The sequence below is a fragment of the Elephas maximus genome, chromosome 1 (assembly GCF_024166365.1).
Source record: "Elephas maximus indicus isolate mEleMax1 chromosome 1, mEleMax1 primary haplotype, whole genome shotgun sequence".
NCBI lineage: Eukaryota > Metazoa > Chordata > Mammalia > Proboscidea > Elephantidae > Elephas > Elephas maximus.
In genome coordinates this window covers 98,917,703-98,945,529 of record NC_064819.1, presented here as the reverse complement: position 1 = coordinate 98,945,529, position 27,827 = coordinate 98,917,703, and the positions used below count along the sequence as shown (strand labels likewise).

The 27,827-nt window shown below is 40.6% G+C and overlaps 3 protein-coding genes and 1 pseudogene across 5 annotated transcripts in view; all 4 read left to right on the top strand.

Annotated features, from left to right (window-relative positions):
- LOC126081159 (HLA class II histocompatibility antigen, DRB1 beta chain-like) overlaps nucleotides 1-14,084 on the top strand; it is a 288,700-nt gene extending 274,616 nt beyond the window's left edge. The window contains exon 7 of the mRNA XM_049892825.1: nucleotides 13,802-14,084. The gene's annotated coding sequence lies outside the window, so the exon portion shown is untranslated. The remainder of the gene's footprint in view (nucleotides 1-13,801) is intronic.
- Nucleotides 1-14,084, top strand: part of LOC126081386 (DLA class II histocompatibility antigen, DR-1 beta chain-like) — a 199,109-nt pseudogene extending 185,025 nt beyond the window's left edge.
- The window catches only part of LOC126081476 (DLA class II histocompatibility antigen, DR-1 beta chain-like), a 221,657-nt gene that overhangs the window by 123,304 nt on the left and 70,526 nt on the right, over nucleotides 1-27,827 (top strand). Inside the window, exon 6 of one of the 3 annotated variants that reach the window (XM_049893420.1) lies at nucleotides 13,759-14,084. The exons of 1 other annotated variant lie outside the window; for it this stretch is intronic. In XM_049893420.1, the coding sequence (XP_049749377.1) occupies nucleotides 13,759-13,772 (14 nt within the window). In that variant the 3' untranslated portion in view covers nucleotides 13,773-14,084. Of the gene's footprint in view, nucleotides 1-13,758; nucleotides 14,085-27,827 lie in introns of those variants that run through there. One more of the 3 variants, XM_049893503.1, reaches the window with a different exon arrangement.
- On the top strand, nucleotides 1,773-14,084 carry LOC126081427 (DLA class II histocompatibility antigen, DR-1 beta chain-like). Its single transcript, XM_049893283.1, has 6 exons — nucleotides 1,773-1,898; nucleotides 9,093-9,362; nucleotides 11,844-12,125; nucleotides 12,844-12,954; nucleotides 13,431-13,454; nucleotides 13,759-14,084. The coding sequence occupies exons 1-6, from the start codon at nucleotides 1,799-1,801 to the stop codon at nucleotides 13,770-13,772; spliced, it is 801 nt and encodes a 266-aa protein (XP_049749240.1). The 5' UTR covers nucleotides 1,773-1,798; the 3' UTR covers nucleotides 13,773-14,084.

The following is a 27,827-nucleotide window of genomic DNA, read 5'->3' as shown; positions in this document are numbered from 1 at the left end:
AAAGAACAAGCTCTGCTAAATGATAGAGAATGCTGCCATTCATTAAAAGGAATAGCCTTACTGACTAGTCAAATCCACGAATAAAGGTGATAAAAATATTTTTAATATGAGGGACACTTTTGCCTTCAGACATTGAATGTAAGGTGGTATAATGACTGAGCTCGTGGAGTTTGGAATCGCACATAACTTGATTCAACCTGGAATGTACCGTTCATTAGCCTTGTATCTTTACAAAACTTGTTTAATCTCCATCATTTTTTTCTTTTCGTCTGCAGGGATAAAAAGGGTACTCAACTCAAGTGAGAATTAAATGAAAATATGATGCATAAAAAGCTCTCAGTACAATCCTTAGTAGAAAGTAAAATGCTCAGAAATTGCTCAATAAAGTTTAATCAGCTTTTATTGTAGAATACTGAGTATCTTGTCACTAGAATATTAAGTAAGTCACACAGAGAAAGACTGCTTGTCAGAAGTGTGGTAGATGTGAATTACTGCAGAACTTTAGATGTAGTAGTTGTTATCTAAGGTTTATTCTGAATCAGAGATGTTGCATTTATTTTGATGTCTTTAATAGTTACCTAAAAGTCGAATGATGTGTTTCAAATTATATGATGACATCAAAGGATGCAATTCCTAGTTTTTCCACAGTTTTCTATTTTCTGACTGTTCTATGAGGTATTAATTAGCAAAGTCTCCTTATGTCATTCCCTAGGATTAAGCAAGGGAAGAGGGTCAATTCAGAAAAATATCCCCAGGTAAGGGAGAAAATCATAATGGGAGCTGAGAGCAAGGGACTGAACACTTGCCCACACAAATATTAATTATTCTAAAGCAGGCTTCTTGTGCCAAAGGCTGACCCTGAGTCCTTTATTGATCTCTCAGCCCCTTGCAGCCTTTGATTTGAACCATTTACCTTATTACATTATTATGTTCAGTGCTGTGCAAAGGTGCCTTCAAGACCCTCCATTCCACAGTGATTGCCTCCCCTATATTCTGGAGGTGCCTCTAAACAGTGACAGTATCAGGAGAAAAACATGAAAAATCTTTCCACCCAGGTTAGATTATGGAGAGACTTTCAATTTCCTTTTGTTTATCAGAGGCATCCCCACCTCTAAGGAGGTACAGACTATACTCTCCAATCAAAAACTATAATTCTGTCACCTCCTCAGTTACCAGGGAATGCTGCTTCTTGAGCGGGCTCCTAAGGGCTCAAAGAACCACAGCATTTTTCCACTATTGAGATTCCTGAAAAAAATCACCATGTCTTTATTTGTCCTGTGAAAAGTGAATTTTCCCAAATCTACAGCACAAAGTTATGTTGATCAAGATTAAAGATTAAAGGTCTCCTAACTTGCAGTCATCTTTCCTCCACCACCTCTCCTCCTAAACACACACACGTGCTTGTCCAAACAGCTCCTTCTCCAACCACAGGAGAGATGAAGGCTTCTAAAGGGCTTAAACTTGTGTGTACACATCACTGACCAGCACAGGCTGCCTCACAACAGGGGTCATTTAAAAGGCTTTAGTTGTAGTTGGATCAAATCTTTAAAGTACTAACTTGAAAACACCCTCAGAATGAAGGAAAGTCCAAGCTTCAGAAGAGGACCTTCATACTAAGTAGTTGACCAGCAACTGATGATGCTATTTGTCTAGAATGCTGATTGGTTGTCATTGCCGAGGCTACCCAATCCAGAGGCAATACAATGAGTTCTTTGGGATGTGAGTGGAGGAAGGTCACAGGTCTCCTTGAGGGGACTTGCCTGTTCCTCTGTTACCCTGTGCTCTCCTTTTCTCCAGCATGGTGTGCTTGTGGTTCCCTGGGGGCACCTGGATGGCAGCTCTGACTCTGATACTGATGATGCTGAGTCCTCCTCTGACTTTGTCCAGGGACACCCGATGTAAGTGAACACGTTGGCTGGTAGCTATTATGGGGTAGGCCGAGTAGGGAGTTAACTTTGTCACTGTGTCCAGGCTATGTGAAGTCAAGTTCTTCAAAAAAAATTCTGACATTTTTTTCAGTGATTTTCTATCATATGGATCCCAAATTCTTTCTACAATGAGTGAATAGGGAGTTCTCCCTGAGAAAGTCACGTCAGGCTGAGACATGAATGATGAGAAGAAGCCAGCCATTTGAAGATCTAAGGGACAAGTGCTCCAGGGAGAGGGGACTACAGGGGAAAGGTCTAGATGAGGTAGGATGTTTGCTGTGTTTGAAGGTGAGAAAGAAGGCTGCAGTGACTGAGCACAGTGAGCAAGGTGGAGAGTGGCGTTCGATGAGGTTGGAGAAGGAGTCAAGAGTCAAATCATTTAAGGCCCTGAAAGCCATGGCAAGAAATATATATATGTTTTAGCTACTATATGTAGAATGGATTTTAGGGTTCACAAATGAAGGCAAGTAAACAGTTAAGGAACATTGTAGAATTCGACAGAGAAGTCATGCTTGTGGCTTCATTTAGTGCTCTAGTGAGAAAGACAGAAACATGGACAATTTTAGGATATATTTGGGATGACTTATGGATGAATAAAATGTAAGTGGTGAGGAAAAGCAGAAAATCAAATTTATCTGTAAGGATTTTGTCTTGAATAACTAGGTGGATGTTGGTGCCCTTTATTGAGCCAGGGAACATCAAGAGAGGAAATGATTTGAAGTGGGAGGCTATAAATAAATGTTTTGTTTAAGTGAGGTTTGATATGTCATTTTGCCATTAATGAGAAATTATCAAGAGTTCAGTTAAATATGAGTCTTGAACTTAGGGAGAGTCCAGGGCTGGAGATATACAAGGTGGTGTCATCAAAATCATCAATACATAGATTGTATTAAATGCAAGAAAATGGAGGAGGTCACATGGGGAGATACAATATAGATAGAAAACAAGAAGAGGTTCCAAGGCCAAACACAGAGACATCTTCACATTAAAAGTTGATCTAAGAAGAATGAGTCAGCCAGGGAGGGACACTGATAAGAAGTACCAGTGATGTTTGTTGGAGGAAAACTAAGAGAATATAATGACGCACGGAAGCCAAGGAAAGGAAATTGGTTACAAGAAGGGGGGAGTGGTCAGCTCTGGTGGACACCACTAAGAAGTGGCTGAGGTGAGAACATGACAGAGAAGTGAGCACTGGCTTTGGTGGACTTGACATTGGCAGATTCAGTGGTATATTTAGGTTGGAGACTGAAGTGTTCGAAGAGAGAGTGGGGGTTAAAAGGTGAACTCAGGATTAAAGATGAATCTTTTGAGCAGGTGGCCTCAGAAAGGACTGGAATCAAAGAGTCAGCCGGACTTAAAATATACGAATAAAAGGGCCTGAAGAGAAGTTCGTCATCATTCGACGGCACTGGGTTTGTTTTTTTTGGTTTGAAGAGAAGTTGAGAGGAACTGAGAACCAGAGATGTTTGGCCAATAGCAAGGAAGCACTAGAGTATCTTTGTAGGCGATGTTGACTGGTTAGGCACAAGACCAGTAATTCTCAGGAGAAACACTTACTATTAGTGACCTAAAATACACAAATCATTGCCCCTAGGTGAAGAGGACAGGGTGATGAGTAAAACAAATCTGGTCTCTGTCAGCATAAAGCATAGTGACATTTTACAGTTACTGAGTACAAGAGGTATAAATGGAAGGGATGAAAATTCAGATATGGGTGTGTAGAGTGAAATTAGCAGAGTTCCTGTGTGTCGCCTGTGTACTGACTACATTATGGTTATGAGAACCTGGGATGAAAAAGGGGAAGTGAAAAAGTCTAAGTATTTCAACAGTTTGGTAAGTTTAGAAGATGTGGTGGCCAGTGTTGAAAGCTGCTGAGAAATTGAAATGATGATTGAGAACCATCTATTGAATTTGGAATAATGAGGTCACTGTCAGTCTTTACTAAGGACACAGGCACAGAAGCTGTGGCAGAACATGTAATTGAGGACTTGCAGGAAGTTAGAATCATGTCCTGGTGAAGTGCTAGGATGCTGGAGCCAGATTTCTGGAGTTCTAATCCTTGTTTCACCTGCCAGGAAATATTTGACTATGGGAAAGTCATTTAGCCCCTCAGGGTTTTGTTGCTTCAATTGTAAAATGAGGAAAATACTATCTCCTTCATGGAGTTGTTCTGAGGATTAAAAGAGGCGATGTATGTAAAGCATTGGAAATACTTCCTGATGCACTGTACTCTTAACTCAGTGCAGGCTATGATTTTTCTCTCCATCCACATATCCATGAATGTGACATCCAAAATAACTCTCAATTCTGCCCACCACCTCTAGGTACCTGTCTACTGCCATTGTTCAGGCCACTGTCATCTCATGCCTGGATTATTCTAGAAGCCCCCAAACTCGTCTCTTTTCTTCCACTCTTGCCTTTGTCCATATCCATTTCACTTTTTACTGTGTTGTCAGTAATATCTGAAAATATATACAGATCTAGAATTTCATTTCTGAAATTCTTAGAGCCAGATGTCCTGTGAAAATTAGAATTTTGGATTTTAAAAATTAACTTTCCCAATTAATTACAAACATCTTCACTGGAATAAAGAGAAATAACCTGTAACCAAACACATCAATATTTCTATGCCCAAACCTCTGAATACTCAGGCTTATGGAAAAATAGCACTATGTAGTATTGGAGATGATTTTCATAATAAGAAATAGCAAATGAAATTGGTAAATATAGAATAAATATTCCAATACATTTTTCTTAGAGAAAATATTTAGTAATGCTTCCAACTTACCTATGACTTGGGTTAAGCTAAATATTAAGCTAATACATATCCTTACTTGTTACATCCTGTTACTTGAGGATCTCAGAGTGATAGGTAATTCAGGGTCATTATTCTCTTCATCATCAATTTCGGTTGGACAATTCATTTTTTCCAGGAATGAAATTCACAAAGGATGAAGCAGCGCTCACTAGACTGTCATTTTAAAGACTCCTTGCAGCACCATTGCAGCTCTGTGTCAGCAGCGTCTCCCTCACTGAGGAAGCTGCCACACTCAGGCTCTGTAGTGAATGCACCTGTTCAAGGCTGTTAATGAACTGATCCCCTGTTCTCACCATATCACCTTTGGGGGCCTTTCCACCTGAGCTCTCCATGTCACAACTGCCATGCTCCTGTCACCCTAGGAATGCCCAGCAGGGGCCACATTGTCAGTGCTCAGTCATTTTGATGTCAGCTTCCTCTGACTTATTGAAACCTGATAAACTGCCATCATATATTGAAGTTTGATATCAGTTTCTTCTCCTTAGTGACGTGACAGTTTTTCAAACCTTCATCAGCTAGCTCATTTCCAAAGTCAGGACAGCTCACAGTCTGTGCCAAACATTCATAAAGCCTGATTGATTAATCTTAGCATGTTAGCAATTGATTTTCTCCAGAAAGTTTTGGATTCTTCGACATCTGCAAACTCCGGCAAGAGAGTTTAAAAACTGTTCACAGCCCTGGGCTGCTAGCCTAAAGGTCGGCGGTTCAAACCCACCTACTGCCCTGCAGGAGATAGATGTGGCAATCTACTTCCGTAATTATTGTTGTCGTGTGCGGTTGAGTCAATTCAGATTCACAGCGACCCTATAGGACACTGTACAACTGTCCCAAAGGGTTTCCTAGGCTGAAATCTTTGCAGGAGAAGATCCCCAGGTATTTTCTCCCATGGAGCGGCTGGATGGTTTGAACTGCCAGCCTTTTGATTAGAAGCTTATCCCTTAACCATTGTGCAACGCGGGCTCCAAGATTCCAGCCTTGGAAACCCCATGGGGCAGTTCCACACTGTCCTATAGTGTCGCTATAAGTTGTAATTGACTCGACTGCAACAGGTTTCTTCATGGGACGAAAGAGTCCTCGTCCACAGGCTTCAATACAGATGTGTCACTGGGAGAAATTAAAAGCCATAAACTTTACTTTTTACACAAAGTTCAGGAAGGAGTGTGTGTGGAGCAGTTGTACACAGACAATACAATTTTACCATTTTCTCCCATTTCAATCGACTCGATGGCAGCAGGTTTGTTTTTTTTTTGCTATACTGAACTTAAGTAACTGATAGAAAGTGATTAATAAACCAGACAGAAATCAGGTCTATGGTTCTGCATGTTTTCCTTTTTAAAAACTAAACCACAAGTAAAATACTTCATCCTTTCAGACATCCCGGATTGTGGCTTTTCCATTGATTGCCCCCTTTTTTGTCTTCATTGTGGTGAAAATATGCACCACAAATATGCACCCATCTCACAGTCTCCGGGTGGACAATTCAGTGGCACTGAGCTCTGCACACTGTGTTTGGGGAGAACGTGAGCATTAGCACACCTGCTGTGAGAATCCATCGGAGCCTTTTCTACTCTCTCCTTAGACATCATGAATTTTCTGTTTCTTTAAGAATCCAGTCCCAGTAAAATAAATTTTTTTTTTCCAGCAAAATAAATTTGTTCTCCACTAAGGTTTTCATCAGATGTAATTCAGCACAATTTTCCATATAATTTTCATCTACTTCGTAGTGAACATGGGCTTCTTCACCACAGACTTCTCAGGTGGTTTTCACCAGTGATTCTCACCCAGGGACAATTTGTCCCTCAGGGGGCACTTGGCAATGTCTGGAGGAATTTTCTTTGTCACAACCGAAGATGCTATTGGTATCCAGTGGGTGAGACCAGGGATGCTGCTGAACACCCCACAATGCGTAGGAGAGCCCTCCACAACGGGGAATTATTCAGTCCAAAATGTCAATGGAGTTACACACACTGGCTTACACTGTGCTGCTTCTGAAAGTTCTAGGCTCATAGGTTAGTCATACACACACCTCCCAACTCACTTTTTCATGGTTTATTTTGTTTCCCTGCCAAAACATTAGAAAGTTTACCACTTTGTAGTTGTATTTATTCAGTCAATGCAAGTTCAAGATTTTAACTTTTTTTCTGCCTTATGCAATGGTTTTCAATATTTCGAGTTCTTGGTCATCAGCATCTCTGCTAACTTTCAACAACTTGCCTTTATGTTGTTAAGTCATCCATGGGGGTGACTGGCACAAGTATTTTTAACTGTAATGCCTCAAAGGCCTGCAGTGATTCTATATTCCATACTTTAACATCGGACGTGTCCTTTTATTTTTATCATTTTAAACTATGAGGTTATTCTTTAATTTTTTTTTTTTTTGACGTTTACCGGTTCATAGTCAATTAAACTTAGAAACAAAACCCAGAAGAATGTACAGAAGCATGTATGGTACATCAGAGCTCTGACACACATCTCACCCCTTATCTCATCAGGTCAGATTTGCCAAATGAGTTTTGGCACCAAAGCTAAAAAATGTTTTTTACTTTTCATTTTCAGAAATTTTTGGATTTTGAAATGTAGATAAGGGATAGGGTACCTGTATTAGATCATGGTATTAATCTGCTCAAAATGATAGTTTCTCAGTTCCTATTGCATTCGATATAAATCCCAAATCCTAACATCACCTACAAGGCTTTAAGTACCTGGCTCCATGTGTTTTCTCCAACCGGATCTTTTCTGTCCCTTTCCCTTCACTCTCTGTGCTTCAGTGAGGTCTTTTCTTCTGCTTTCTTGAAGAAGTTCATTGGATCTTTCGAGGTTTTGACGTGGTATTTTTTTTATTACCTTTATACCTGCAATGTGCCTCCCTTTTAGCCCAAACTCCACACAAGCTCCACTCTTCCCCTAGCTCACATCAGCTTAGTATTTCATGGCATCTGCCTTAGTTATCTAGTGCTGCTATAACAGACATACCACAAGTGGGTGGCTTTAACAAACAGAAATCTATTTTCTCACAGTTTAGGAGACTACCAAGAAACCAAACCTGTTGCTCTCCAGTCGATTGTGACATAGCGACCCTGTAGGACAGAGTAGAACTGCCCCATAGGGTTTCCGAGGAGCACCTGGTGGATTCAAGCTACCAACCTTTTGGTTGGCAGCCATAGCTCTTGACCACTGTGCCACTAAGGTTTTCATTTAGGGGACTAAAAAAAAGCCATCTGAAATCTGGGTGCTGACTCCTGGGGAAGGGTTTCTCTCTCTGTTGGCTCTGGAGAGAAGTTCTTGTCTCTTTGAATTTCTCTTCCTGGGAGATCTAAATGTGACTTGGCATTTGTCTTCCCCCATGTCTGCTTGTTGTTCAATCTGCTCTTCTTATATCTCCAAAGGGATTGACTTAAGACACACCCTACAGTCATACTGAGTCATTAACATAACAAAGAAAACTCATTAGGGTTTACAACACATATTTTGGGGGACACAATTGAATCCCTAAAATCATCTTAAATGTCACTTTTCAGAGTGTCCTTCCTTCCCTGGCACCCTAAGGTAATCGAGATCACATCATTATCCTCTGTACAGAAGGCCACACTTTTCCTTTTTTGACAGTTCTCACTCCTGTGTAATGTCTTGTGTTTTTGGGTTTTATGTGGCACTTCCACTACTATTTCAGCTCCCTGAGTGGAGGAGAGAAATCTGATTTTCCCTCCTTTGGATTCCCAGGGGGCAGCACAGGGGGCACAGGTCAGGACAACAGAAGTGTCTACAGAATGGAGGAGGTAGGAAGTGTTCAGGGAAACAGGTGAAGAACCATGGGAGGTGAGAGGACGGGAGGCTTCAGGAATGGGTGGTGTAGACCAGAAACCAAAAATCAAACCCATTGTGGTCCAGTGGTTCCCGACGCATAGCGACCCTATAAGACAGAGTAGAACTGCCCCATAGGGTTTCCAAGGAGCACCTGGTGGATTTGAACTGCCAACCTTCTGGTTACTAGCCTAGCTGTTAGCCACTAGCCACCAGGGTTTCCGTAGCCACCAGGGTTTCCGTAGACGGCAGGGATGGGGGCAAATCCTCGTCTGGCTCCGACCTGGAGGTCTCCGGCCAAGTGTCTAAGCAGGAGAGGATCACAGGACCTGGGACCAGGCGGGCGCCCTCCACCCTGGGCGGCCTCAGTCAGGATCAGGCGGGTGAAAGATGAAGCCGCACAGGCCGGTGGCTTGGTGTTGGGGGTGGAGCCCCTCAGGCGTCTTTAGTGCCGCCACCTCGCGCCAGGGGCCCCTGACTGGTGGCTTCGCCCTCAGTTTCTTCCCGAGAGGCCGCCTGTGACTGGATGTTTCCTGTCCCCACAGCAGGTTTCCAGTGGCACGGTAAGGCTGAGTGTCACTTCACCAACGGGACGGAGCGGGTGCGGTTTGTGCAGAGATACATCTACAACCGGGAGGAGCTCCTGCGCTTCGACAGCGACGTGGGGGAGTTCGTGGTGGTGACGGAACTGGGGCGGCCGGACGCCGAGGCCTGGAACCGCCAGGAGGAGCTCCTGGATGACAGGCGAGGCGAGGTGGACAGGTTCTGCAGACACAACTACGGGGTTGCTGAGAGCTTCACGGTGCAGCGGAGAGGTGAGCGCTGGGCGGGGGGAGACTGTGTGTGTGTGTGTGTGTGTGTGTCTGTGTCTGTGTCTGTGTGTGGGGGTTGCAGGCTGGGGTGTGAGGGGCAGAGTGTGTGTGTGTGTGTTGCAGGCTGGGTTGTGAGGGGCACAGGGAGGCAGAGTGTGTGTGTGTGTGTGTGTGTGTGTGTCTGTGGTGTAGGCTGGGGTGTGAGGGGCAGAGGGAGGCAGAATGTGGTGTGTGGGGTGCGGGTGCAGTGGGGGGCCCTCAGGTTGTCCTGGGGCCACTGTGGGGAGAGCTGAGGGGGAGGGGAGATGGGAGGGTCAACATGTGGGATAATGTGAGGCTCCTCCTAGGCTGTCCTTAACACAGGACCTTCTCAGCCATGAATCCCTGAAATAAAGTGTGTGCTGTTTGTTCCTTTCCTTAAGTATTTCACTGAGGAAAAAGCACCAGAGTAGTTTATTTATTTATCTTTTGTGGAGTGGAGTAGAAGGAAATCCTGAGGCACCTCTGACCTTTCTGAGGCTTCTTTTAGGCCTAAATTTCTTGCCATTTTTGCCGTTTTTTTAAATGTATATGTTTTTACATGGTTGAAATAATTCCAAAACTAGCTTTTTTGAAGTATAATTTTTTACTAGCATACTGATGTTGCAGTTTTTATAATACTATCATTCAACTAGCTTCATATTATTGTTTTGTAATAGTCTCCTTTGTTAGGTCTTTTTTTTTTTTTTTTTTTAATACTGCTGAATATTCAGTTCAAATTTTTTTAATTTCTATTTCTTTATTTCTGAGGCTCTTAAATGTTTTTTCATATATTTATTGGCCAATTTTAATTACTACTCTAAGAATTATTTACTCACTATTATCCCTAGGGTTCTAGGTTTTTTCAGGGAAATGGGTTCTCTAGGAAGTAAGACTACTAACATATTGCTGCTATTTGATTCCGCATTTTCTTCACTTTCTCGTTTATACTTTGACTGTTGTTTTCAATCTTAAGAATTTAAACATTTTGATTAAATGAAATGCTTTGCAAAATTGTTGGTAATAATTTACTATCAATCTTAAATCTACTACTTTGTGGTATCATGAAAAAGTTGTCTCCCAAGTTTCTCCTTCTTTTTAAAAAATACTTGTAGTTACTGAGGATCTGCTAGTCTCTAAGATTGTCCAAAGCCTTAAGCACATATATTAATGAGCCCCAGACACTGCCCTGACCTCGAATGTCAGTTTGGAAAGAGTGACACTTGTAAAAGGGTAACAATTCCAATACTAGATATTTTTGTTTTGAAAAAGGAGAGACATTGAACAGAGGACAGTACATATTAGAACTTTTTTGAATGAATGACTTCCCTTTTGACTTTATCCCATCAGACCCCCCGCTTTCCTTGGGACTCAACTCACAGAGTTAGAGAATCACCTCTGTCTATTCCTGCCTCCCAGTGGCAGAACCTTTTCTGTGGCTCTGAAGGTGTGAGCGCATCCAGACAGCATTCTAGGACTTCATGCTCCTATCTCCCCACCTATCCCACTGCTGTTCTCCAGTCTCTCCACACTACTTTGAATCACCTTTTCTCTCAGAGTAAACATAGGACTTCATGCTCTTATCTCCCCACCTATCCCACTGCTGTTCCCCAATCTCTCCACACTACTTTGAATCACCTTTTCTCTCAGAGTAAACATAGGACTTCATGCTCTTATCTCCCCACCTATCCCACTGCTGTTTCCCAATCTCTCCACACTACTTTAAATCACCTTTTCTCTCAGAGTAAACATAGGACTTCATGCTCTTATCTCCCCACCTACCCCACTGCTGTTGCCCAATCTCTCCACACTACTTTGAATCTCCTTTTCTCTGAGTAAGCAAGGATAATAAGTAACAAACATATATAGAATACTAAGTCCAGTCACTGTTTTATGTATTTTAATTGCATCAATTCTCACACAACACTAAGAGATAAGTTAATATTATTATTCCTCACTACAGGTGAGAAACTTGAGGCACCAAGGAATTAAAAAACCCTCCCAGGAACATCCAGTAAGAGGCAGAGCCTGGATTTGAGCCCAGCTACCTTGGCACTTAAAGCCACGCTTTTCATTAAACACTACATGCTTTACGAAGATTGTAACAGTGAATAATTGTTTCAATTATCTAAAAACCTACAATGTTGCCAATGTCTCTCAAATTGAACAGATTAAATTCAAGACCCATGAAATACGGACTGATATGGCCAGAAGGCCAGCTTGAGGGAGGCCTGGCCGAGCCTTGGTGTCGTAGTAGTTATGAGCTCAGTTGCTAACCAAAAGATTGACAGTTCAAGTCTACCAGCCTCTCCTGGGAAACCCTGTAGGGTTGCTATGAATCAAAATCCACTAGACAGCAATTTTTAAAAAAAAATATGTCAGACTAGGTTTGAAGAGAGACAAAAAGACAGCCAAGAAGACTTACTATGACTTCCTCACTTACTCTCTCTGCCGTTTCTCTCCTAGTGGAGCCTGTGGTGACTGTGTATCCGGCAAAGACTCAGCCCCTGCAGCACCACAACCTCCTCGTCTGCTCTGTGAATGGTTTCTATCCAGGCCACATTGAAGTCAGATGGTTCCGGAATGGCCAGGAAGAGGAGGCTGGGGTTGTCTCCACAGGCCTGATCCAGAATGGAGACTGGACCTTCCAGATCCTGGTGATGCTTGAAACCATTCCTCAGAGTGGAGAGGTTTACTCCTGCCAAGTGGAGCACCCAAGCCTGACGAGCCCTGTCACAGTGGAATGGAGTGAGAAGCTCTCTGACCTCATTAGTTCCTTACTCACCAAGAAGGGGGCTTTGCTTATCCTTGAGTGTAGGGTTTCCCCTCTTCCCACACCATGTTTTCATTTTTTCCATGTTCTCCTCTCCTTCAGCACAGGTCACTGAGGGTAGCAGCTCTGTGATCCTTTCCACAAATACCTATACCCCCTGGGGAGGTAATTATGCCTAGCAGGCAGTAATGAAATAGTCCCTATTTGAATCTGCTCATGATATCACAGGACACAGTCACCCTCTTGGCTCTGGGTACCAGGCCCCTGCTTCCTCGGCTGGGCTTCTGCTTCCTGTGCTGTTGCTCTGAGCTGTATAGATGGTCATTGTGATCTGAGGAGAGAAGTGTCCTCTACAATGCAGGGCCCTTCCTGACCTGAGGGGAATGCAATCTCAGCTCTGCCCTTTATTAGCTCTGTCACTCTAGACAAGCTACTGAGCCTCACTGAGTCCCAGGCTCCTCTCACATCAGCTGTGTGGTCAAACCTCATGTCAGGGTGTGATGTTAATGAGTTCAGTGCCTCAACCTTGTACCTCCTCAGTGAGATTGTGAAAACTTTATTTTCCTCAGGTGACCAGTTATTCTATTTTGCAGAACAGACTTCTTCCCCATTCTCAAAGCTCTGAATCTCAGAATCTCAATTAGAGAAGTTAGATTTGGGGTAAAAATCACTAAAGCTGGCTTCTTCTCTTAGGGGCACAATCGGGATCTGCACAGAGCAAGATGCTGAGTGGAATCGGGGGCTTGGTTCTGGGTCTGCTCTTCCTTGGGGCAGGGCTGTTCATCCACTTCAGAAACCAGAAGGGTAAGGAAGCTGGTGGTAGCTGGGGTTCCCCATGGACTCCACTGAGGAGGAAATAGGGCTTTGTTTAACTTATTTTTCTATATAGCAATGATCTTGTATAAATCTTTTGTTTTCCAGTCAATCCCAAATTTTTTGGGCATTCAGAAATAAAGAGCCCATTACTCTTTTGTCAAAGCATGAGGGTCATAACTTGTGGCAGATAAAAGAAAGGCTACTGTGCATGGAGATCTTGGGTCAGGATCCTGGGGTAGATGAAAGAGGAACTACTGAAGCTAAATAAAATGATACTGGATTTGTGTGGCAGAAGCTTCACAGATGGCAGGCTCTCAGACTCGGCCCTCTTTTCTGCCATTATGTGATATGGGGTGTGGTGTTAGAGAAATCTCAGGTGGGAGATCTAGAACTGAGGACATGGTGTGTGGGGACAGATGTGCCTCTATATCTTACAAACAAACATCTTCTTCTCTCTTCCCCAGCACGCTCTGGACTTCAACCAACAGGTATTACACTTTCATTGCCTTTTACAATGAGATTTGGTTCTCCTAGAATTATACTAGTGGAGATAAGACAAGAGACAGAAATATCTGGAAAGACTGAATTCAGACTTCTGATCAGGCAGTTTGTACTGAGATTCTTCTTTCTGCTTAAAAGCCCTGCTCTAGAGTAGCACTGGGTCACGGAGACTTAAGGCATTTTTTTCTTTCTTCTGACTGCATTGCTATAACCTGAGGGTCTGAGAGAGGGGAAAAAGCATTTGTTCATAGAGTTAGGTTTGGAAACCACACTGTTCTCTGTCTTCTTCAGGACTCCTGAGCTGAAGTGAAGATGGAGACACTCAAGGAAGAACCTTCTCTCCCAGATTCTTCACAGCACGAAAAGATTTGAGCTTCACTCTTATTCTTCCATGAAGAGAATGCTTCTTCAGGATCTGGCTCTCTCCTGGTTCACTGACCCTATAGAAAATGTTGTCATTGATGAGTTTCCTCAGCCCCTGGCCTTGGCCTGTAGGTCCCGGATGTTGCTTAGAGCGCCTTGTGTTCCTTTTTCCCCAGTTTCCTTTTTATTCATCCTTACTCCTCCCCATGTATCTGAACTCATTGCTCACATTGCTTCATAAAAGTTTTCTCAAATAAACATGGAGTGAAAATCATCTTTTTCCTATAGCTTTAAGAAAAAGCAGTAGAAATAAGAGAGAAAATGAGGGTTGCATTGTAATACAGTAATTGCTTTCACTTATATTCCTGAATTTTGGACATATGTAGATCCAGAAGATTTCCTTGCCTGCTATTTCTTGGGTTTTCTGTGTCCTGTAAGGAACATTTCACTGTGCTAGGAGAAGGCCCTTTAATGCACCCGGATCATGGTGGTCTCCTTCACCTTTGCATCATTAAAGATAAATACACAGGTCCCTTTCAACCATGGGCTACAAATGAGAGAGAAAAAACATGAGAAACTGTGGTGTCTGGAACTATTAGGTTGCCAGTATTTTTAATTCATTTCTGCATGAAGGCCTATATATTCTTGACAGACAGCATCAGTTCATGTTTTGAATCTTTTTTTTTTTTTTTTTTGGTGAACATATCGAGTATGGAATGCCAGCCATAAACCCAATTACAATTTTAAAACAAGCAAACAAGAGTATTGCTTCTTTGTTTTATCCTTAGAACTGAAAGTGCTGATACTTAATTTTATGGGAAAAACTATATTTTCCAAGGGAATTTTATTAAAAAGAAGCACAATGAGGAGTGATCAACTCCATAATATGTTAAAACATATCATACATGGATTGTAGTAAACACGCTTTTTGTATTGATTCATTGCTGGTTAAATGCACCAGTGAAATAGAGATAAATAGAAATTAGATGCCAAAACATTTGAGGTTTACTTTAAGATAAATAGAGAGTTTTAGAAAAGTCCATGCTAAACTCATTCCTTTCAACAAAATATAAAGAAAGTATAAAATTAATAAGCAGAAATATTATTTGTATTACTATCATCATCATTTGTATATCTAAACCTTTGTAAACCCTGATGCATCGCTGGTCGAAATGTATGATGTTACAACCCCTTAGGAAAACAGTTTGTCAAATTCTTAAAAACTTATACATCTGTCATGTTGTTTTGTTAGGCGACATGGAGTTGCTTCCGATTCATAGTGACCTTATGTATAACAGATCAAAACGTTGTCTGGTCCTGCACCATCCTCCCTATTGGTGCTATTTCTGAGCCCATTGCTGCAGACACTAGGCCACTGTCAATCCGTCTTGTTGAGGGTCTTCTTCTTTTTACTGACCCTCTACCAAGTACGATGCCCTTCTCCAGGGATTGGCCCCTCCTGATAACATGTCCAATTAAGTGAGATGAAGTCTTACCATCCTCACTTCTAAGGAGCATTCTGTCTGTACTTTTTCCAAGACAGCTTTGTTGGTTCTTCTGGTAGTCCATGGTATATTGAATATTCTTTGCCAAGGCCATAATTCAAAAGCGTCAATTCTTCTTCTGTATTCCTTATTCAATGTCCAGCTTTCACATGCACAAGAGGTGATTGAAAATACCTTGGCTTGGTCAGGTGCACCTTAATATTCAAAGTGATATCTTTGCATTTTAACACTTCAAAACGGTCTTTTGCAATAGATTTTCCAAATGCAATACTTTATTTTCTAGACTGCTGCTTCCATTGGTGTTGATTGTGGATGCAAGCAAAGGAAATCCTTGACAACTTGCATATTTTCTCAGTTTATCATGATGTTCTCCCATGACCCAGCAATGCCACTCCTTGACATATATGTTGACTACAGCCAATAGCTACAGAATATATTCATAACTGCTAATTGCACAATGAGTACTCATGAAATAAACCCTATGTCAGACCATAAAGCAAGTGTCAATAATTTTCACAGGATTCAATTCCTACAGAATACATGTTCTGGCCACAAACTTATTCAATTACAAATCAATAAGACTAAGAATATACTTAAACTTTTGTAAGTGAAGCAACACACTTGTAAATAACCCATAGTGTACCGAAGAAGAATTCAAAAGGGAAAATATGAAAGATTTTAAAATAAAGGAATATTCAGTTTTTTCACCAAAGTTTGTGGGGAATAAGTAAAGCAGTTCTTCCAGGGAAATTTATGGCTTAAACGCTTATAAAAGAACAAATCTATAAAAATCAGAAAGGTAAGCTTAATCTAGGATAAGAGTGGATTTAACTAAAAACAAGCAGAAGAAAGGAAGTAGTAGAAGTGAGGAAACTCATAAAATTGAAAAGAGAGGTATAATAAAGAAAATCAGCAGAACCAGAAGTTTTCTTTTAGTTTGTTTATTTGATAAACCACTTGCAAGACTTAAAAGGAAAAAGAAAAAAAAAATCCAAATTACAAATTTATCAACATCTGGAACGGAAAAAAAAAAAGACATTCCTACAAATCCTACAGGCATTATAAGGATACTAAGATGATATTATATTTTTGTGTCAGTAGATTTCAAATCTTAGATGAAATTCCTCGAATAATACAATGTTTCATTTTGTATTTCTTTGTAACAAATAACCCAAAAGCTTAGTGGTTTAAAACTACAGCCATTGCATGATTTCTCACAGCTCTGGGAGTTGATTAAGCTCAGCTGGGTGATTCTCACTGTCTCTCACGTGGTTGCAGAAAGGTAGCAGGTGGGGCTGGGATCCTTGGAGGCTGAACTGGGACGCTGACACACTCTCCGTGTGCATTGCAGTTCCAGGCCTCTACCGTGGCCTCTGTGGTCTCATCAGCAGGGAAGACAGGCTTCTAAGCTGATGTCTCAGGACTTAGAAGAGCATGTTTTCCAGGAGGAAAGTAAAAGCTGCAAAGACCTAAACAAAAAAATAGCTCAGAAATTTTGTGGCATAATTTCCACAACATTTCATAGGAGCTCTGGTGCACAATGGTCAAGCGCTCAGCTGCTAACTCAAAGATTGGCATTTGATCCCAACCAGCCAATCTGCTTCCTCAAGATCACGGCAAAGAAAACCAACCCTGTGGGGCAATGCTGTTCTGCAATGCACGGGGTCAACGTGAGTTGGAATTGACTCCATGGCAACTGATTCAGGGAGGGTTTTTGGACTCAGTGAGATGGATGGCAAATATTTTGCACCCTTTTTGAATCTCCCCCACATAATTTATCGAAACTGAAAGAGACACAAAAGAGAATCTGTATAGCCCTACATCTGATAAAGCAATTATAACTATTAATAAAGTCATCTCTCAAAAGGAAATTCAAGCTGTAATTTGCTTTAATGTTAAATAATAATACCTATTTCCAATTCATGTGGTATTGATTTTTATTGTTGGTTTGAATAGGTGTCACAGTAAATTTTCTCAAATGGATATCCAAGTGACCTAGCAACATTTATTGAAAAGATCATCTCTTCCCACAATGCTCTGCAGCACCACCACAGACCAGGGCACTGTATTTGAGAAGGGATCTGTTTCTCGAATTTTTTTCTGTTCCCTTGTCTTGTTTGCTACACTGCAGCCAATATCATGCCATATTAAGTAGTATAGCTTTATAGTAGGTCTTTTTTTCTTGGACTGAATTCCCTTATTTTTCAACATTTCCTTAACTAATCTAAGACCTTGCCATTTACATATGAATTTGAAACTCACCTTGACAATTTCCTCTGCCACCCAAAATAAGAAAAGAGAAGAAATATAATGAATCAAAACAAAACAGGCATGCAAGAAGGCAAACAAAACACCTTGCTATGATTGTCAGCAGAATTTTCCAAAATATAGATCTGGAGAGAAAGAATATGTCTTAAAATATTTAGTCATAAAATTCTCATATTGGGTATTCTCTCCATTTATTCAGTTATGTTAATGTCTCCCAATGATGTTTTATACTTTTCAATACAGAACTCTTGGTCATTTTGGTAGATTTATTCCTAGATGTTTGATATAATTGGATGCTATTGTGAGTGGTTATCGTTCTCTTGACTTTGTTTCCTATTTATTTCTGGTAGACCAGAATATCATTACTGCATGTATATTAGCTTGTATCCAGCAACATTGGTAAATTTACTTATTAAATCTATTAATGTGTCTATAATTTTTATATTCTAAATACATCATCATTTACAAGACATTTAAAAGAATAAGTGATTGCAAATTTCCCCTCCTTTGTAGGGTTGCTATGAGTCGCAATCGACTTGACGGCAGTGGCTTTGGTTTGGTTTGATTGCAACCCATATAATATTTATTTATTTTCCTCAACATTTTTCATTGCCTTCAACTTCCATTACTCCAGATATCAAGGAAAAAGTTTTAAACATTTAACCATTGAGTCTGATGCATGCAGTAGGGTAGATATCTTTTCTCACATTGAGAAAATTCCTTTATAATACCAGTTTACAAATACATATTTTTTTAATTAACTTTTATTGAGCTTCAAGTGAACGTTTACAAATCAAGTCAGTCTGTCACATATAAGTTAATATACATCTTACTCCTTACTCCCACTTGCTCTCCCCCTAATGAGTCAGCCCTTCCAGTCTCTCATTTCGTGACAATTTTGCCAGCTTCCAACTCTCTCTATCCTCCCATCCCCCCTCCAGACAGGAGAAGCCAACACAGTCTCAAGTGACCACTTGATATAATTAGCTCACTCTTCATCAGCATCTCTCTCCTACCCACTGTCGAGTCCCTTTCATGTCTGATGAGTTGTCTTCGGGAATGGTTCCTGTCCTGTGCCAACAGAAGACTGGGGACCATGACCGCCGGGATTCCCCTAGTCTCAGTCAGACCATTAAGTATGGTCTTTTTATGAGAATTTGGGGTCTGCATCCCACTGATCTCCTGCTTCCTCAGGGGTTCTCTGTTGTGCTTCCTGTCAGGGCAGTCATCGATTTTGGCCAGGCACCAACTAGTTCTTCTGGTCTCAGGATGATGTAGGTCTCTGGTTCATGTGGCCCTTTCTGTTTCTGGGGCTCTTAGTTGTCGTGTGACCTTGGTGTTCTTCATTCTCCTTTGCTCCAGGTGGGTTGAGACCAATTGATGCATCTTAGATGGCCGCTTGTTAGCATTTAAGACCCCAGACGCCACATTTCAAAGTGGGATGCAGAATGTTTTCATACTAGAATTATTTTGCCAATTGACTTAGAAGACCCCTTAAACCATGGTTCCCAAACCCCCGCCCTTGCTTCGCTGACCTTTGAAGCATTCATTTTATCCCGGAAACTTCTTTGCTTTTGGTCCAGTCCACTTGAGCTGACCTTCCATGTGTTGAGTGTTGTCCTTCCCTTCACCTAAAGCAGTTCTTATCTGCTAATTAATCAGTAAAAAACCCTCTCCCACTCTCCCTCCCTCACCCCTCGTAACCACAAAAGTATGTGTTCTTCTCAGTTTATACTATTTCTCAAGATCTTATAATAGTGGTCTTACACAATATTTGTCCTTTCGCCTCTGACTAATTTCGCTCAGCATAATGCCTTCCAGGTTCCTCCATGTTATGAAATATTTCACAGATTAGTCACTGTTCTTTATCGATGCGTAGTATTCCATTGTGTGAATATACCACAATTTATTTACGCATTCATCCGTTGATGGACACCTTGGTTGCTTCCAGCTTTTTGCTATTGTAAACAGAGCTGCAATAAACATGGGTGTGCATATATCTGTTTGTGTGAAGGCTCTTGTTTCTCTAGGGTATATTCCGAGGAGTGGGATTTCTGGGTTGTATGGTAGTTCTATTTCTAACTGTTTAAGATAACGCCAGATAGATTTCCAAAGTGGTTGTACCATTTTACATTCCCACCAGCAGTGTATAAGAGTTCCAATCTCTCCGCAGCCTCTCCAACATTTATTCTTTTGTGTTTTTTGGATTAATGCCAGCCTTGTTGGAGTGAGATGGAATCTCATCGTAGTTTTAATTTGCATTTCTCTAATGCCTAATGATCGAGAGCATTTTCTCATGTATCTGTTAGCTGCCTGAATATCTTCTTTAGTGAAGTGTGTGTTCATATCCTTTGCCCACTTCTCGATTGGGTTGTTTGTCTTTTTGTGGTTGAGTTTTGACAGAATCATATAAATTTTAGAGATCAGGCGCTGGTCGGAGATGTCATAGCTGAAAATTCTTTCCCAGTCTGTAGGTGGTCTTTTTACTCTTTTGGTGAAGTCTTTAGATGAGCATAGGTGTTTGATTTTTAGGAGCTCCCAGTTATCTGGTTTCTCTTCGTCATTTTTGGTAATGTTTTGTATTCTGTTTATGCCTTGTATTAGGCTCCTAAGGTTGTCCTATTTTTTCTTCCATGATCTTTATCGTTTCAGTCTTTATGTTTAGGTCTTTGATCCACTTGGAGTTAGTTTTTGTGCATGGTGTGAGGTATGGGTCCTGTTTCACTTTTTTGCAAGTGGATATCCAGTTATGCCAGCACCATTTGTTAAAAAGACTATCTTTTCCCCAATTAACTGACTCTGAGCCTTTGTCAAATATCAGCTGCTCATATGTGGATGGATTTATATCTGGGTTCTCAATTCTGTTCCACTGGTCTAAGTGCCTGTTGTTGTACCAGTACCAGGCTGTTTTGACTACTGTGGCTGTATAATAGGTTCTGAAATCAGGTAGAGTGAGGCCTCCCACTTTCTTCTTCTTTTTCAGTAGTGCTTTGCTTATCCGAGGCTTCTTTCCCTTCCATATGAAATTGGTGATTTGTTTCTCTATCACCTTAAAAAATGACATGGAATTTGGATCGGAAGTGCTTTGTATGTATAGATGGCTTTTGGTCGAATAGACATTTTTACTATGTTAAGTCTTCCTATCCATGAGCAAGGTATGTTTTTCCACTTAAGTAGGTCCTTTTTAGTTTCTTGTAGTAGAGCTTTGTAGTTTTCTTGGCTTTGTTAATTCTTTCAATTGTTTTTCTGTTCTCTAATTCATTTAGTTCAGCTCTTTTACATCCTTGGTAAGATTTATTCCTAAGTATTTTATCTTCTTGGGGGCTCCTGTGAATGGTATTGATTTGGCTATTTCCTCTTCAATGTTCTTTTTGTTGATGTAGAGGAATCCAAGTGATTTTTGTATGTTTATCTTATCACCTGAGACTCTGCTGAACTCTTCTATTAGTTTCAATAGTTTTCTGGAGGATTCCTTGGGGTTTTCTGTGTATAAGATCATGTCATCTGCAAATAGAGATAATTTTACTTCCTCTTTGCCAATCCGGATACCTTTTATTTCTTTGTCTAGCCTAATTGCTCTGGCTAGGACTTCTAGCACAATGCTGAAAAAGAGCGGTGAAAAAGGGCATCCTTGTCTGGTTCCCGTTCTCAAGGGAAATGCTTTCAGGTTCTCTCCATTTAGAGTGATGTTGGCTGTTAGCTTTGCATAGATGCCCTTTATTGTGTTGAGGAATTTTCCTTCAATTCCTATTTTGGTGAGAGTTTTTATCATAAATCGGTGTTGGACTTTGTCAAATGCCTTTTCTGCATCAATTGATAAGATCATGTGGTTTTTGTCTTTTGTTTTATTTATATGGTGGATTACATTAATGGTTTTTCTAATATTAAACCAGCCTTGCATACCTGGTATAAATCCCACTTGATCATGGTGAATTATTTTTTTGATGTGTTGTTGAATTCTATTGGCTAGAATTTTGTTGAGGATTTTTGCATCTATGTTCATGAGGGATATAGGTCTATAATTTTCTTTTTTTGTGATGTCTTTACCTGGTTTTGGTATCAGGGAGATGGTGGCTTCATAGAATGAGTTGGGTAGTATTCCGTCATTTTCTATGCTTTGAAGTACCTTCAGTAGTAGTGGCATTAACTCTTCTCTGAAAGTTTGGTAGAACTCTGCAGTATAGCCATCCGGGCCAGGGCTTTTTTTTCTTGGGAGTTTTTTGATTACCTTTTCAATCTCTTTTTTTGTTATGGGTCTATTTAGTTGTTGTACTTCTGAATGTGTTAGTTTAGGTAGGTAGTGTTTTTCCAGGAATTCATCCATTTCTTCTAGGTTTGCAAATTTGTTAGAGTACAATTTTTCATAATAATCTGATATGATTCTTTTAATTTCAGTTGGGTCTGTTGTGATGTGGCCCTTCTCGTTTCTTATTCGGGTTATTTGTTTCCTTTCCTGCATTTCTTTAGTCAGTCTGGCCAATGGTTTATCAATTTTGTTAATTTTTTCAAAGAACCAGCTTTTGGCTTTGTTAATTCTTTCAATTGTTTTTCTGTTCTCTAATTCATTTAGTTCAGCTCTAATTTTTATCATTTGTTTTCTTCTGGTGCCTGATGGATTCTTTTGTTGCTCACTTTCTATTTGTTCAAGTTGTAGGGACAGTTCTCTGATTTTGGCTCTTTCTTCTTTTTGTATGTGTGCATTTATCGATATAAATTGTCCTCTGAGCACTGCTTTTGCTGTGTCCCAGAGGTTTTGATAGGAAGTATTTTCATTCTCGTTGCATTCTATGAATATCCTTATTCCCTCCTTGATGTCTTCCATAACCCAGTCTTTTTTCAGGAGGGTATTGTTCAGTTTCCAAGTATTTGATTTCTTTTCCCTAGTTTTTCTGTTATTGATTTCTAGTTTTATTGCCTTGTGGTCTGAGAAGATGCTTTGTAATATTTCGATGTTTTGGACTCTGCAAAGGTTTGTTTTATGACCTAATATGTGGTCTATTCTAGAGAATGTTGCATGTGCGCTAGAAAAAAGTATACTTTGCAGCAGTTGGGTGGAGAGTTCTGTATAAGTCAATGAGGTCAAGTTGGTTGATTGTAGTAATTAGGTCTTCCATGTCTCTGTTGAGCTTCTGACTGGATGTCCTGTCCTTCTCCGAAAGTGGTGTGTTGAAGTCTCCTACTATAATTGTGGCGGTGTCTATCTCAATTTTCAGTTCTGTTAAAATTTGATTTATATATCTTGCAGCCCTGTCATTGGGTGCATAAATATTTAATATGGTTATATCTTCCTGATCAATTGTCCCTTTTATCATTATGTAGTGTCCTTCTTTATCCTTTGTGGTGGATTTAAGTCTAAAGTCTAATTTGTCAGAAATTAATATTGCTACTCCTCTTCTTTTTTGCTTATTATTGGCGTGATATATTTTTTTCATCCTTTGAGTTTTAGTTTGTTTGTGTCTCTAAGTCTAAGGTGTGTCTCTTGTAGGCAGCATATAGACAGATCATGTTTCTTTATTCAGTCCGAGACTCTCTGTCTCTTTATTGGTGCATTTAGCCCATTTACATTCAGTGTAATTATAGATAAAGTGTTTAGTGTTGTCATTTTGATGCCTTTTTATGTGTGTTGTTGACAATTTCATTTTTCCACTTTTGCTTTTTTGTGCTGAGACGTTTTTCTTAGTAAATTGTGAGATCCTCATTTTCATAGTGTTTGATTTTATGTTTGTTGAGTCATTATGCTTTTCTTGGCTTTTATCTTGAGTTATGGAGTTGTTATACCTCTTTGTGGTTACCTTAATTTTTACCGCTATTTTTCTAAGTAAAAACCTAGCTTGTATTGTCCTATATTGCCTAGTATCACTCTCCATATGGCAGTTCTATGCCACCTGTATTTAGTCCCTCTTTTTGATTATTGTAATCTTTTACATATTGACTTCAATGATTCTCTGTTATGAGCATTTTTTTGTTAATTAATCTTAATTTGTTTTTGTGATTTCCCTATTTGAGTTGTTATCAGGATGTTCTGTTTTGTGACCTTGTGTTGTGCTGGTATCTGATATTATTGGTTTTCTGACCAAACAATTTCCTTTAGTATTTCTTGTAGCTTTGGTTTGGTTTTTGCAAATTCTCTAAGCTTGTGTTTATCTGTAAATATCTTAATTTCACCTTCATATTTCAGAGAGAGTTTTGCTGGATATATGATCCTTGGCTGGCAGTTTTTCTCTTCCAGTGTTCTGTATATGTCATCGCATTGCCTTCTTGCCTGCATGGTTTCTGCTGAGTAGTCTGAACTTAATCTTATTGATTCTCCCTTGAAGGAGACCTTTCTTTTCTCCCTGGCTGCTTTTAAAATGTTCTCTTTATCTCTGGTTTTGGCAGGTTTGATGATAATATGTCTTGGTGTTTTTCTTTTTGGATCAATCTTAAATGGGGTTCGATGAGCATCTTGGATAAATATCCTTTCGTCTTCCATGATGTCAGGGAAGTTTTCTGTCAGCAGATCTTCAACTATTTTCTCTGTGTTTTCTGTCCTCCCTCCCTGTTCTGGGACTCCAATTACATGCAAGTTATCCTTCTTGATAGAGTCCCACATGATTCTTAGGGTTTCTTCATTTTTTTTAATTCTTTTATCTGATTTTTTTTCAGCTATGTTGGTGTGAATTCCCTGGTCCTCCAGATTTCCCACTCTGCATTCTAATTGCTTGAGTCTGCTCCTCTGACTTCCTATTGCGTTGTCTAATTCTGTAATTTTATTGTTAATCTTTTGGATTTCTACATGCTATCTCTCTATGGATTCTTGCAACTTATTAATTTTTCCACTATGTTCTTGAATAATCTTTTTGAGTTCTTCAACTGTTTTATCAGTGTGTTCCTTGGCTTTTTTTGCAGTTTGCCTTATTTCATTTCTGATGTCTTGAAGCATTCTGTAAATTAGTTCTTTATATTCTGTATCTGATAATCCCAGGAATGTATCTTCATTTGGGAAAGATTTTGATTCTTTTGTTTGGGGGTTTGCTGAAGCTGTCATGGACTGCTTCTTTATGTGGTTTGATATCAACTGCTGTCTCTGAGCCATCACATAGTAGTGGTTTATTCTATAATTGCTCACTGAGTCGTATCTTGTTTTGTTTTCTTTCAATATATGTGGATGGGCTACTAGATTGTGCTGTTTTGTTTGTTGTAGCCCTTGACTTACTTATGACTTATTACCAGCTGGTTTGGGCTGTTGCCAGATATATATGCCTGAGTGTATTCACTATTCTTGGGTAGAATCTGATTTTGGGTCATCAAGTGTGTGCTGCACCCTAACACCTATCCACCTCGAGAAGTAGTGGTGATAGTTGTGTGCACCAGATTCTATTAGCAGCTGGGGTTCACCCTCCGAGGGGGCAGGATGCTGACAGGTTTCCCCCAAGTGTCAGTGAGGTAGGTGTGTCTCTATTCCTATAGCACCTTGGTGGGTGGTCAGTGCAGCTGTACCTTAGGCCCCCAATGCAAGTACCTCTACTGATTGGTAGGTGTCACCCTCCTTAGACCCCTAAGGCAAGAGGCTAGGTGGTCTGGGGGGAGCTTCAGCCCTCAGTTCCCTGTTGTGGGTCAGTTAGGGCTCTGTTGAATAAGCAGAGATATCAGACCTGGGAAACTTGTGTTTCCAGAAAATCTGCTAAAAAAAAAAAAATGCAGTCATATCCCTATCAGAACTGTCTTTGGACTATAACCGCCACCTTGTTCCCTGTAAGGATGAAAGCCCGAGATTTGGATCATATATGCTTGGCTGTAGCTGGTTCTGTGTTTTTAGTCCAAGTAGGGATGGATTTTTGGTCCCTGGTTTTTTTGTGGTTCCTTCTCTCAGGCCGGAAGAATGGGTTAGGAAAAGACCAAAAAAAAAAGGGGGGAAAGCAAAGCTGCTGCGGAGCCGGAGCCGTTCTCCCTCTGGCTCAGGAAATTCCAATGTTAATGAAGCCGCCTGGGAAGGGTGGGGGAGGGTTCAGAGAAACAGGAGAGTAGCACCCTGGAATATAGCCAAAGTTGCTTATCTTGCTTGGAATGACTATTTTATCTGAGATTCCCAAGGGGCGTGTCGCCTATGTGTGCTGTCTGTGTGGAGATTGCCCCCGAGGGTCTGGCCTGCTGAAGCTGCGGTGAGATCCTCCACTGCCAGTCCAAAGCCCAGCGTCAAGGTTCCCCTGCTGGGACGCTGCACTCCCGGCTCCAAAATCAGTCGCTGCCTCCCGGGACTTCTCATCCTGCCAGCCGCGTCACCGCACTGCCTCCGCGGACCAGCTGGGCCCCCTCCCAGGGTTAGTTCAGGGGAGTAGGGCTGCACCCCGTGCTTGTGCCGTGACAGCACCCAGTCAAAAACTCGGTGCCAAGGTTCCCCGGCTGGGACACTGCACTCTCGGCTCCAAAACCAGTCACTGCATCCCGGGGACTTCTCCCACCAGCTGCATCACCACGCCACCCACATGGACCAGCTGGGCCCGTTCCTGGGGTCAGTTCAGGGGGGTAGGGCTGCGCCCCTTGTTTGCGCCATCACAAGATTTTATATTCACCTCCCCTGAGCCCAGATCTAAGCCCGGCGCCAAGGTTACGTGACTGGGACACTGGCTCCAGGCTCCGAAAACAGTCGCTGCTTCCCTGTATTTGTTCGTTCTCCATCTCTAAATCTATGTTTGTTGTTCAGGGTTTGTAGATTGTTATGTATGTGATCGATTCACGTGTTTTTCCGAGTCTTTGTTGCAAGAGGGATCCAAGGTAGCATCTACCTAGTCCGCCATCTTGGCCCCCAGCAATACATATATTTTTAAAAATCAAGAACATGTGCTGACTTCTATCAAGATGGTCTTAGGGCTTTTCTCTTTCCTTTAGTTAACGTGGTGAGTTGCATTGATTCTTGAATGTTTAAACAACCTTGAATTTCTGGAATAAAACAACTTGGTCATGATGTATTATCCTTTATATATATGGTTGGCGGTGTCCCCCTCACCTGGGCTTTGAGTATATGTGACTAATAAACTCTCAATCTCACCTGTCAGTATCAGGTGTTGTGTGTTGGGCCATCTTGTACTATTACAATGGGGTTATCCACCAAACGGGTGAATAGTAGGTGGTCCGAAAATATGCAGGAAAGAAAGAAATAATACTATCTTATTGTCAGCTGACATGAAGATCTACATAAAAATTCCCAAAGAATCTGTGAAAAACAAACTTCCTAGAATAAGGGAGTTCAGACGTTTGCAGGATTCAAGATTAACAAAAAAATCTATTGCATTCTATACACAGCAATGAAGACATAAAAACTTTAAAATATAATACCGTTTGTAATCAAGCAAAAGCAAAAAGAAACTTAAGTATAACTCTAACAAAACATGTACGGGACTTGTATGCTGAAGTGCTGATGAAAGAAATCAAACAAGATCTAAATAAGTAGAAAGATATGTTGTGTTCATCATCTAGAAAACAGAACACAGTAAAGATACCCATTCTCCCCCAGTTGCTCAAACTCATATCCAGGTTTAGTGTAATTTCTGCCTAAATCCCAGCAAAATTTTTAGTAGACTTAGACAAAGCTAATCCAATATATATATATGGAAAAGCAAAAGGAACTAGAATATCTAAAATGAATTTGCATTATATAAAATAAAGTTGGAAGAATCGCTCTAACCATACTTATATAGGTACAGCAATCGAGGCTTATTGGTATTTGCAGAGGAATAGACATTCAGATCCATGGAACAGTATAAGAGACCCCAGAAGAAGCCCTGCACCAGTATGCCTATTTGTGACAAAAGTGCAACGCAATTCAATAGAGGACAGATAGTCTTTTCAAACGAAGGTGCTGGAGCAAATGAATATCCGTAGGCAAAAAAGAGAGAAAGAGAAAAAAAAAAAAACTAACTCAACCTAATTATCAGAGCTTATACAAATTTCACTTAAAATAGATTACAAATTTAAACGCAAAACTTTCAGAAAAAAAAATAGGAGAAAATCTTCAGAAGCTAGGGTTTGGTGAAGAGTTCTTAGACATGTCACCAAAAGCACAATCCATAAAAGTAAAACATCAATAGATTGGGCTTTATCAAAATTGAAAACTTTTGTTCTGCGAGATAGTCTATTGAGAGGATGAAAAAAGTAGCTATGGACACGGAGAAAATATTTGCAACCCACATAACTCACCAAGGACACGTATCTAGAAAACATAAAGAACTCTCAAAATTGTACAAG